General features: G+C 43.1%; 2 protein-coding genes and 1 long non-coding RNA gene across 3 annotated transcripts; 2 read left to right on the top strand and 1 right to left on the bottom strand.

Moving 5' to 3' along the window:
- Positions 1-2,041: 2,041 nt before the first annotated feature.
- On the bottom strand, positions 2,042-8,702 carry LOC132470515 (5-aminolevulinate synthase, non-specific, mitochondrial-like). Its single transcript, XM_060069190.1, has 11 exons — positions 8,503-8,702; positions 7,435-7,678; positions 6,982-7,161; positions 6,586-6,729; positions 6,144-6,363; positions 5,593-5,777; positions 5,182-5,361; positions 4,834-4,998; positions 3,380-3,648; positions 2,784-2,946; positions 2,042-2,358 (listed from the first exon to the last, which is right to left on the bottom strand). The coding sequence occupies exons 2-11, from the start codon at positions 7,640-7,642 to the stop codon at positions 2,198-2,200; spliced, it is 1,875 nt and encodes a 624-aa protein (XP_059925173.1). The 5' UTR covers positions 7,643-7,678; positions 8,503-8,702; the 3' UTR covers positions 2,042-2,197.
- On the top strand, positions 2,995-3,495 carry LOC132470516 (uncharacterized). The gene is made up of 2 exons (XR_009528659.1): positions 2,995-3,302; positions 3,334-3,495. It is a non-coding gene; the product is annotated as an uncharacterized LOC132470516 (long non-coding RNA).
- A 967-nt stretch (positions 8,703-9,669) lies between the features above and the next one.
- On the top strand, positions 9,670-10,956 carry tcta (T cell leukemia translocation altered). Its single transcript, XM_060069563.1, has 3 exons — positions 9,670-10,013; positions 10,111-10,162; positions 10,313-10,956. The coding sequence occupies exons 1-3, from the start codon at positions 9,803-9,805 to the stop codon at positions 10,350-10,352; spliced, it is 303 nt and encodes a 100-aa protein (XP_059925546.1). The 5' UTR covers positions 9,670-9,802; the 3' UTR covers positions 10,353-10,956.
- The last annotated feature ends 476 nt before the right edge of the window (positions 10,957-11,432 follow it).

Genomic DNA, 11,432 nt, shown 5'->3' with positions numbered 1-11,432 from the left:
ATCACCTTTTAATTATGGGATTTACAGTTGTAGCTGAATAACAGTATCATTAGTTTCTATGAAAGAAGTATTGTCAATATTTTGTGTAACAATGTAATAATTGTACTTTATTAAATATAAATACTATACTTTATTGTGGATATTACTGTGGAGATATGGGAAACCGTTTTTTTATGCACTAACTGACTGCTGATATCAATATCACAACAAACCCTAGAAATATAATCAAGATTGATGCATATTCAGCCAGAAGGTTACTGAAAGTAATAGTAACCCAACACCTTACCTAACCACACAATTGTTGCAGACAACACAACGGTCTTCTGTAATAAACAAGTGATATGTGTTCATTTACCGGAGCACCATTTTACACGCAATGGCGAAATGAACGATATAAAGCAGTTGGCACTCTTGAGAAACAACATTGTGACATTTACAGAGGTCCTCTTCTTATGAAGCCTGAAGTGTTCTTATGAATTGGCTGAGAGACAAAACCATTCTTAGACACAGTGAGCATCACATCCTGAATTAGTAACAGCTGTTTGGGATGCAAGGTCTGCACTTGAAAGTGTGTTTACTATTTCCGACCTCTTTAGTGAAATGGGGGCAAAGCTTATTTCCCTTGTCAAACAAGGGTTTGTTGGTCAGTAGCTCAATTTCCCTTTTATATAACAAACATATTCCCCTTTTGACCATCTGGGCAGGAAAAACAACCAGAGAATCATGTATTTAAAAGCCATGCCACACACAAACTGGTAAAGAGAATCATTTAATTTGGATTTGCCCTGAGATGAACCCCGGTTTCTCTTGAGCTGGTTTGCCTAGAGTAAATATGTTCATCATTTTATCAGACCTAATAAAAGTGATCATAGTACAGAGGTTTATGCAGACATTTGTTTACAAAAAAAAAAGAAAATAGCTCCAAGGTAGAACAATACATTTTCCCCAATGGATAAACAGCAGAGAAAAAACATACATTTCTCCTTACGGGTCAATGGTATAAACAACCAGCTTACCAAGACTCTGATTTGAATGATGTACCTTTTTTCTAACGCTCCAGTCTTAACTGCTTGTGATCCAAGTAGGGTTTAATGGCTTCTGTGGTCTAGGTCACACAGTACGATACATGGATATTAGACTCAAGGTCAATAGTAAACAATCAGCATGTTACATAAAATTGGCCGTCATCGAGTGTCCTGTAGGAGAGAGTGGGGAAAGATGAGCCAATCTTTACACATGTTGGTAGTCGAGGAAAAATAAAGTAAAGTAAAATGAAGCCTCTACCTCTAATTCAGGATGTCCCTTGTCAATGAAAATGATAACAATGCATCTTTACTTTACTTTTATTTTACCTTAATTTGGCAGATGCCTTTCTCCTAGGCGACACACAACATATTTGACAAGCAGTAGAAATTACATTAATGAAGACATATCAACCCAACATGATAATCAAATTAAACGTTTACTAAACATAAGATAGTCCAAAGCTGACATTCTATGTGGTCTTACTGAAAACTTGCAAGCAAGTACAGAATACAGTAAAAAAAAATACAGAAAAGTGGATGAGTAAATAAAAATATAAAAAATAAGGGCATATTTAATCCAGCTAGACCTAAGGACATTAGATCTAGCTGGATCAGTCAAGTCTCTAAAACGGAATACTAGGAGAAGTGATGTCTTCAAATGTTTTTTTAAAGAATCCAAGCTAGTGGCTAAGCGAATGCTGCTTGGCATCTCGTTCCACCATTAAGGTTGAAGAAATGAAGCATCTATGACATAACCGCCACATGTTTGACATTTTTTTCATACATGTGGGGCTTTTTTTTTTACGCATGGATAAATTTTTTGACGTGTCAAAAACATACTTCGACAAGCAAAAAACTGTTTGTGAAGATGACATGTGCATCTCTCCATCACAGCCAGATATAAATTATTATCATTATTCAAAAGAACATCCAACCCTTTCTAAACCCCAAACATACCTTGACTTGTAATCAAACCAAATATTTATCAAAATAGAAAATACCCAGACACCAAGAAAGCAGATCATGTAATCTTTATTTTATAATATAGAGCATATAGATAATATACCATAGAACATCTTTAAATTCTTCATCTGAAATACAACTCAGGGAGACGATTATATATTTAGATGACTGACAAGGAATGAGTGGAGCCGTCATCGGGCAGCGCCCGGTCAGGCGCAGGCGGAGATGGGGTGGCTGAGCCCGCTGAAGTACGACTTCTCCCTCTCACTCATCACCTCAAAGTGCAGGGGCTGCTGGCAGAAGTTGCACTCCGCTGTGGAGTGGGGCTTCAGCTCGAGGCCCGCCTCCTTCCAGGTCTGCACCAGCTTCTCTGTAACGCCCAGGAGACAGACAGATATTTACTCATGGGGTTTTTACAACAACAAAATAATGATGAATAGGAAATATGGCCGAATAGTCTGATGGGTAGGGTGTGAATCCCAGCAAAACACTAATAGATTCTCGGTTAAATCTCCAAAGTCCCTAGTGTGTGGCTTGTATAAACTCCTTCCAGTTCATTACTGATTTACATCTCAAAATAAAGTAAACACCAAGTTAGTTGCATTGGATTAATGGCGTCTGTTAAATGACTGAATAGGTCAAATCCGGGCTTCGATCATAATGCCAACACGGGGGGCAAATCATCAAACCTATCCCAACAGTAGCCATACTAATAAGTCATCTGTAATCATTGATGGGGACAGAATCTAGTAGCTCGAGCGAACCCTAGTAGAAAGACACCCAGTGTTGCCGTACCGACAAAGTAGTTCATCATCTGGGGGGTGTGGTGCGGGGTGGGGGCGATGCGCAGGAGCTCTTCGCCGCGGGCAACCGTGGGGTAGTTGATGGCCTGCACGTAGATGTTGTAGCGACTCATCATGATGTCACACATCGCCGTGTTCTTCTCCGCGTCAGCCACCTGTCAGGAACACATGTGGCGTGAGAGGACCCGACACAGCAGGGGGCATGTGTTGTGCACATAATCATCCACGGTACTGAGGGCTGGTTGCAAACGGCATGGCTACATTGGCTACTTTTTTATGTGTTGGACCAAAAATGTAAAGGACGACGCAATCTTTTCTTTACATTCATCACATCCATCATTTGCCAAAAGAACAGAAGGATACGTTTGCATTCAATCCGTTCAAAAAAAACAAAACAAATTAAATACATTTTTCCCAATTCCCCGCCGCTTTCTATATCTCGTTGTGACCAATAAAGCCCCAGAAATGACATGTTCACATTAGCTGTTCAACCGTTGGCAAGGCGACCATTGTGTCAATGCACACACACCATCCGATTCCAGCTCTAATCGGGTTGTTGTTAGGCCCTGGTCGTGGAGACTCTCTTACCCGCACGGGGATGATGTGGCTGGGGCAGTGCACCACGGGCAGACCCGAGTCCATCAACATCTGCCTCAGCAGCTTGACGTTGCGCTGGTGCTTGCGCCGCAGCACCACGCCCTCCGCTCCCTTCAGCGTCTGGATGGACTGGCGGGCGCCGGCCAGCAGCATGGGGGGCAGGGAGGTGGTGAAGATGAAGCCGGCGGCGAAGGAGCGCACGGCGTCCACCAGGGCCTCGGTGCTGGCGATGTAGCCGCCGACACAGCCGAACGCTTTGCCTGGATGGAGGAGGAGCGGGAGAGAGAACGTTCTCTTGAGTGATGCGCCGACGGGGGAGTCCATCAGGAGATATGGAAGCAAACTGTTTTACGACGTTGCCGGGACAACACACAATCTGTTTGAAAGAGTCGGGTCCGCAAAGTAATAGATCTCAGATTGATTGTTGTTGAAATTAAAATGATTATCGATAAAAAAACTATAAAAGATTTGGTCACATTCAAATTTTGGCAGGAAATGGTGGACATTGTGCCTTTCGCTTTTCCCAATGGTATGACTCAACATGAAGCATGTAGTGGAATTACCCAGGGTGGTGACTTCTTAACATTGCTTTGTAATCTCACGGACTGGCAATAGTATGCAGCATACCAAGTATTGACGTCACCATGACACCCTGTTTGGTACCATTAAATGTTACCGATCTACCCTAACCCTAGGTTGAGAGAAGTTCCCAATAGGAAACACCACTAGTTTGATAATGACGAACCACCATGGTACCCCAGTATGCACACATGATCCTAGGATATTATTTGTCAGAAGTCGAACTAACGTGTTCGGGCTAGTCAAATGGCCTTTTCCCCACCAAGCCCTCTGTGGGCGGTATAGGCACACAGTACTTAGTTCTAGAGCTGCAGGCAGGGTACAGAATCAACACCTGCTACCAGCCAATGGCAGGTACATTTGACCATTTGGCAGGTAGAACAATTGAGAGTAACCGATTTAAACAATTGCTTGGCTGGGGATTACTTTTTCACCCTGGCAGGTAAAAATCTAAACATTAATTTGGATCCTGGATTTACAGCCCTGATAAATGGCCATCTGGCTTTAACAGATGCTTTCGGGCAGAGGGTAATTCAATAACAGCAGAACAGCAGCTCCCCGTCTCCTAGCAACAGGGGAAGAGCCCCTGCAGGAGCCGCGCTTCACACAGAGCCCTGGTGTATTGAGTGACAGAGACAGGGCTTAATCCCCAGCATAATAGCCAGATCAGGTTGTTTTGCTGCTTGAGTTTCTCAACACACAACATGACTGGGTTACCAGCTCTGTGATTAACCCATTTTATTTAGAACATAAAACATACATTCTCTAATAAAAGATGCAGGGCAAGTGTACACTTTAGACCCTAGGCTGAAAAAATATCACGAGACTCTGCATGAAAAGCACTCTCAGTCCAAGCAGAAGCTCACCCAGAGTGCCGGAGATGATGTCCATCTTGTGCATGACACCGTCGCGGTCGCCAATGCCGCCTCCACGTGCGCCGTAGAGCCCCACGGCGTGGACCTCGTCCACGAAGTTCAGGGCGCCGAACTCGTGCGCAACGTCGCACATCTCCTCCAGCGGACACACGGCACCTGTTGCGCAACGAGACGAGAAAGAGGGTGGAGAGTTTGATAAAAAAATATTATAATGGAGCAAAAGGGTCAACAATGAAGATGGCCTTTTTGTTTCCACTGCTTTGTTTAGAAAGCAACACAAAATAAGATGAATTTTACCACAACATTAGATTTGACTTGAACACAAACGCCTCCACCCACCGTCCATGGAGTGCACGGTCTCAAAGGCCACGATCTTGGGCTTGTTGGGGTCTCCCTTCCGCAGCAGCTCCCTCAGGTGCTCCACGTCATTGTGGCGGAAGATGAACTTCTTCGCCCCGCTGTTCCGGATGCCCATGATCATCGAGGCGTGGTTCCCTGCGTCCGAGTAGATCTCACAACCTGGGAAGAGGTGGACAGGGTTACTTCAGGATCCAGAGATTCAGGTTTCTCCCTGACAAATGGTTATATTGTTTGCCTGTAATGTATATACACCGAATCTGGGAGAAACTGGATTTAAATAAACACAAAAGGAGGGACGTAGGTCTCGACTTGTGACAACGCAGGCTCCAGGGGACCTGTTGGAAGTATGCTATGCTTGCACTTTGAAGACGTGGTAGGATTTCTACTGACCAGGTAGCATCTTGGCCAGGGTGAAGAGCGTTGAATCATTGGCCACGAAGCAGGAGGTGAAGAGCAGCGCGGCGTCTTTCTGGTGGAGGTCGGCCAGCTCCTGTTCCAGCTCCACATGGAACTTGCTGGTCCCAGAGATGTTCCGAGTGCCCCCGGCCCCGGAGCCGTGCTTGTGCAGCGTCTCCCTGGCAACACGAGAGATGAGAAGATTAGTTTCAGATCAAGCTCAACAGGTTGGAGTTGGTCAACAGGATAGGATCAAAGTGGGGAAAGAGGTTTTTTTAGTTATTATTTTTTTTTTTAAATAAGAGTTATATACTGGAACTAGTCATTAGTGTGACACTAAAAGAAAGAAATATAAATACTTTAACCTATTCAGTAGCTTTGAAACAAACGTTTTATATGGCAAGTAAATATAGTTTCCTTGCCATATAATCACACAGTTGTTTTTGTTCTCACTACTGAGGTGTTACTGCGACAAGGGGCTGATTACCAGTACGGGCGAGCACCAACAGGTCTAAACGACAAAAACACCCTCTTTTGACACTCACAATATGGACTTGGTCACGTGTGGGTGTCGACTCATGCCCAGGTAGTCGTTGCTGCACCACACGGACACGTCCCGCTTGTCCTCTAGGGAAGCGGTGTAGTCGTTGGCCATGGGGAACGACTGGGCCAGCCGGTTGACCGTCTTGAACACGCGGTAGGTGTGGTCATTCTTCTTCTCCTCAATCTTCTTCTCAAAGAACTCATCGTACTTGAAGCTGGAGACTGTGGCCCGGAGGGGAGAAGAACTTCAGTCAAACATGAAGACACGGCTCTCTACAAGTTTAGGTTTTATGTTTACACTTTTTGTGAAATTGCCATGTAGATAATATCGTTGAGTATTTTTTTGTATTCATCAGCCTCCTCAGAACTATTAGAGAAAAGATTACTGCAAAGAAATTTTAAGATGGTGTGGAGTGAGAAAGACTGACGCAAAAAAAAACGTACAGCTTGGGAGGTTATCCTGCAGCAGATGCGAGACCCCTTTGGGCCGTTGTTTCATGAGTGTGGCCATCAGAGAGCCATAGCTGCCACCGTCCGACTTGGAAGGGCCGGTCAGAGACTGCTGCTGCAATTGGCCGCGGGAAACATCTAGAAAAAACGACGACGCGAGAGCAATCAGCATAGACATGGCTAAATATAGGGGACTTCAAAGATAACCACTTTATCAAATAATTCATGGTGTATGAACCGGGACCATTTTTTAACAAAGTAATGAATACATTACAATAAATAACAACTAGTGACTAGTTGACTAATATTCAGGGCAAATAGCTTTTTGGCGGAAAAATAAATATACGTTGTTAGTCTGACGGAAACTTAATGGAAAGCTAAAGTTCTCACCCTTTTGCAAAGTGCGGACTTCCTCCACATCTTCCTGAAGCTCCATGCTGACTTCACGGACCACACTGCTGTTCTTTTGTCCCATCTCAGCAGCAAGGAAGGGGCATTTGGTGCCTACAGCCTGGCCAGGGGGTGGCATGGGGTGGCCGGCAGGAAAGGAACTCTTGTCCGGCTTGGAGCCTGGGAGCAGGTCAAGAGAAAAGAGTTAGAGCAAGAACTGAATTACTCGATCATTTCAATATTTAAAATTTAGCAAAACTTTTTTTCTGTTAAAACATTTTAGGAAAATGGATCGATTTTGGTCAGATATTTGGGCAATATCAGAGCTCTGTATCCATGCAAATGCATTTCTTAATTTGTTCGCAAACAATGTGGTCACGCCATACAACCCTGTTTTTGAGTGATGTAGCTAGCCGAGATTACGTCAACAAGGAAAAACTCCCTTATTTTTACCTTCACTTGCAGCCACGACAGACTCGGTGGTAAGGTGTGAAGTGGATGAACACATGGATCGGACCACCGATGGGGCTAGTGGCTTGGAGGCCATATCCATCATGACTGGGCATTTCTGGGCATACACAACCAGAGATTTCCTGGCCTGCTGGAAGAAGGCCTGGGGAACGCGGGAGAGGAACGGACAACGGCGCACTACCACATCCATATTCAGTTACAAACTTGACGTTGATTGTCCACGACCCTACAGATATGAAGAAAAGGGGTAAAATAAAAATAAATGTTGATAGTCATTTTAAAAAAACTGTATTAAGCAGAGAACTGGGTTCATTTATAAAATAGACATATACAATATTTGACAACTACTAAAACAATCTATGTTTTCCATACATTACTCTTCTGGGGCTGTTGGAAACACACATTCCATGGGAACAATTTTGTTTGGAACTACAGGCAGAGAGCAATAAGCACTGTTCAAAACTTGTTTAAGCCCTTCAACAAGTGTGTTCCGTAACTGAGGTCCTTCAATTTCCCAGACCTGAACCTAAAATGAGTTTGTTGTAGAAAAGTATTCCCAAATGTAACAACAACTTTAAAGTTCAAGTTTGGGGAATTTGAGGGAATCAGGGAATCGGCACGTCATCTCCCACCCTTCACAAATTATGTCACAACCCTTAATTTACGTCTGCTTCACGTTACACGGGTATCCTCATTTCCGGAGTGCAATGAGTACTTATATAGGCAGTGCGAGAGTGGTTGGATAAATGAAGTCCATCGGCAAGAAATGTAGGACTTAAGTAAGGTTAGCATTACTAACAAACACACCTCTAGCTAACGTTATATCCCCCGACACTAAAAGATAGCAGCGCATCATGCCCATATTCATACATTTAACCAGGCTCACCTTTCTAGAGCGCTAGATGTGTGTATATTTAGGGTCCCTAGAACTCACATAGTACCGCTTGGATAGTAAATTGTGTTGACCTATGGTTATCCAACCTTACTTTAGCCAAGATACCTTCTACGAAGACGACTACAAGGAAAGGTGAATAACGTTATGCCACTTACCTCGGATGACCTTCGCTAAAACGGGAATAATGGTTTGGGAATTTCTTGAAGTAACAAATGTATATCGTTACAGTTATAAATGCAAGTTGATAAGAGTATCTTGAAAACACTAAATCCGAGGAGAGAGATAACTTCGTTATCCTACACTGAGGACGAACGACAGGGCTATTGAACGTGCAACCGGGTTTATAAAACCGAGTTTCTCGCACTTATCGCGAGACATTCATGATCACGTCATGGAAATGTCTCCGCCTCCAGCCATCCATAGTCCATGAAGTATATTCGCACGACTTTCCCCACAACAAGCATCGCCCCGCCGCAATAAGGAAAATTCCCAGACTTAGTCCAAAAATGGAAAGGCGGAAGTGAGGAAGTTTTTTCCAAGAAAGATACACATGAAAAATAAGAAAACTTCCCTAGGACCATTACTAAAACTAAATGTCTGTATTTCCCCTCACATTTGAGGTATAATTGTTGCGTTATAGACCAATTATATGGATATAATGGCAATACATTCGAATTACAATCAACTTTATTGTAAGTGCACAAGTTGGCCTGTTTGACCTCTACGTTTAATCCAAAGGAGCAGTGCAGCCACAGTGTATACTGCCGGTGCTTTGACTAAGCTTCTAATAATGTGAGAAAATAAGTTTGGTACGCCTAGCTTTTAGGTTGCGTTGAATGCCATTTCTCTATGGGCATACTGACTGGGTTTGATTAGCAAATAAAGTTACACAATAGCTACGATGAACACGAACAACCCTTTCAAAACTGTTATTTGTGGTCTGTACTGACCCCTGGTGTCGAGCCAAGGTAAAAACTGGGCCCTAGTGTCCGGCATACCTAGTCATTGTGGTTAAAAATCTTGTTCTTTAATAACATCATTCGGTTAACTTAGATACCTAAAATGTATCAATGCATAACATAAACATACACAAGCAAATAGCAATATCAAAAGCAATCATTATACTAAATTAATAAAATAGATACTATGATTATTGGGGTAATTTTAATTACAGGCAGGTTGAATACAAATGAATACACCAAAAATATATTTTCACTTTGTCATCAAATGCACCCACTGTGTCACCCTGAAAGGAAGCATCTCCAACAGCCTGTGTTGATGGTCACTAGGTGGCAGCAACAGAAAAAAGGTAATGTCATTCCTTGAAAGTCACAGAAGAAGAGTCAAAGGGTTGACGGGAGTTCTGGTGATACTCCGGTCCAACAACAACAAATAATGGTCGTACATTTGACGATGAATTGATTGGCGTTTAGCCCAGCACGATAACCGAATACGATGGAGGAGTCTTGGGATTTTGAGTTCTTGTCCCGTATGGCAGATAGTTGTGTTTCGTTTCTGTCGGAGTTTATTGAAGACTGGCTTGCCAATGACATGAGAGTGTCCATATTTAAAATCTTACTTGGCTGGTTAATTTTGAGCCTAATAGCTATCCACTTCGCATGGAAAATCTACGGCAATACAGTGAATGATATGTATTACAGACAAGGTACGTGTGTCTCTCATTAATCAACGCATTAGCATTGTTTTCATTACTTTACTTCGGTGCACACATACCGTATTCTAATCAGTAAGTTGTTTTTTAGGTACTGGACAGAACGGAGGCTCACCTGATGCTGCACCTCATCTAAGCGGATGGTAGGTGTCTTCAGTCGGGCTATTGGTATAGGGACCTATAACCAAAATTAAAGCTGTGAAATATGTATCCTGTCAAAAATATGAATGCCTGTTTTATTAACGTGTCTAACCCTCGTGGCATGTACTTATGCATACGTTTCTATCTACTAGGCAAAGTGCAAAAGATGATGTCAAGACTCATCGGGAGTAACCAGCAGTCGGCCTATTAATGCTACTATTTATTGCATGACCCCTAAATGGTCATTGTCAATGAGCCGCAATTACCTTGCTTGCACCTATGGGACCATCTGATCTTCGTAACAACAACAGCAACGTGTGTGTATTGGGTTTGACCCATTTCATAACCAACACATTCCACCATACTGCGTTGCCCCCCAACCCTGCATGGCCGCGACAACCCTGCATGTTTCCTCCTAGTGCGGACCAGCGACCTGACAGCAAGGAAAGACAGATCCCCCAGTCATGTAGTGGTCACTGCCGAAGGCGGCACAAACTTTAAAAGTTGCCTTGTGGGAAGGAGCCTCAATCCAGCTCCATTTATTTTCTTGCTGGACAATGCAGCTCTACGGTGCACCCTCAAGCTCAGTGTGCCACCTAGACCATGGTGGTCGTGATACACAATAATTATTATACCTCCTGATAACTGATCCTGGCCCAAAACCTTGGGCCACTTTGGCAACACTCTTGGGCCCAACAGGCACTTCAATTAGTGCAACCAATCCTTTCAATCTGAGAATTTATACAAATTGGTTGTGATGACACAATTGAAATAATAAATAAACAGAAAACATGAATTGTAAGTGTTTTGAATCTGTGTCTCCTCATGAGTAGAACTAGAGAATGATACACAGTGATCATTTTAATTATTTTTATTGACTCATATAGAGTCTCTATCCTTATGCTCGCACAAGATTGTGCAAGCATAAGGATGGCGGAAACGCATTTGGAATAGCTCCCCCCTACCTGGATAGGAATTGATCCTCCATGTTTACTGATTCATCATAGCAATTGTCAATGCTATATTCAGAAAAAATGCTATCATCCACACACACACACACACACACACACACACTGTTTCTCTAACTGCCATTTGATGATTATCCTTTAACCCTGACCCCCTTGGGTTGGTCAATGGTCAAAGGCTTCAACCGATAATGCACCGCTACGTCTCCCGCTTTATGACATCTGTCCTGTCAATTTCTTTAAGATATATTGCGTCTAGGACAGATGAGACTTCACATTGCAATTGTTAAAGATCAAATCGAATTAC

This window comes from Gadus macrocephalus, chromosome 13, assembly GCF_031168955.1.
Source record: "Gadus macrocephalus chromosome 13, ASM3116895v1".
NCBI classification, from domain to species: domain Eukaryota; kingdom Metazoa; phylum Chordata; class Actinopteri; order Gadiformes; family Gadidae; genus Gadus; species Gadus macrocephalus.
This window is presented reverse-complemented; position numbering and strand designations above follow the sequence as displayed.

Coding starts and splice junctions, on each gene's coding strand:
- LOC132470515 (XM_060069190.1), bottom strand. CDS start 7,642: ATGGATGTGGTAGTGCGCCGTTGTCCGTTCCTCTCCCGCGTTCCCCAG. Junction 5,362..5,592: donor CCTGGCCAAGATGCTACCTG/GTCAGTAGAAAT, acceptor ACCTCTTCCCAG/GTTGTGAGATCTACTCGGAC. Junction 4,999..5,181: donor GACCGTGCACTCCATGGACG/GTGGGTGGAGGC, acceptor GTTGCGCAACAG/GTGCCGTGTGTCCGCTGGAG.
- tcta (XM_060069563.1), top strand. CDS start 9,803: ATGGAGGAGTCTTGGGATTTTGAGTTCTTGTCCCGTATGGCAGATAGT. Junction 10,014..10,110: donor TGATATGTATTACAGACAAG/GTACGTGTGTCT, acceptor GTTGTTTTTTAG/GTACTGGACAGAACGGAGGC. Junction 10,163..10,312: donor GCACCTCATCTAAGCGGATG/GTAGGTGTCTTC, acceptor TCTATCTACTAG/GCAAAGTGCAAAAGATGATG.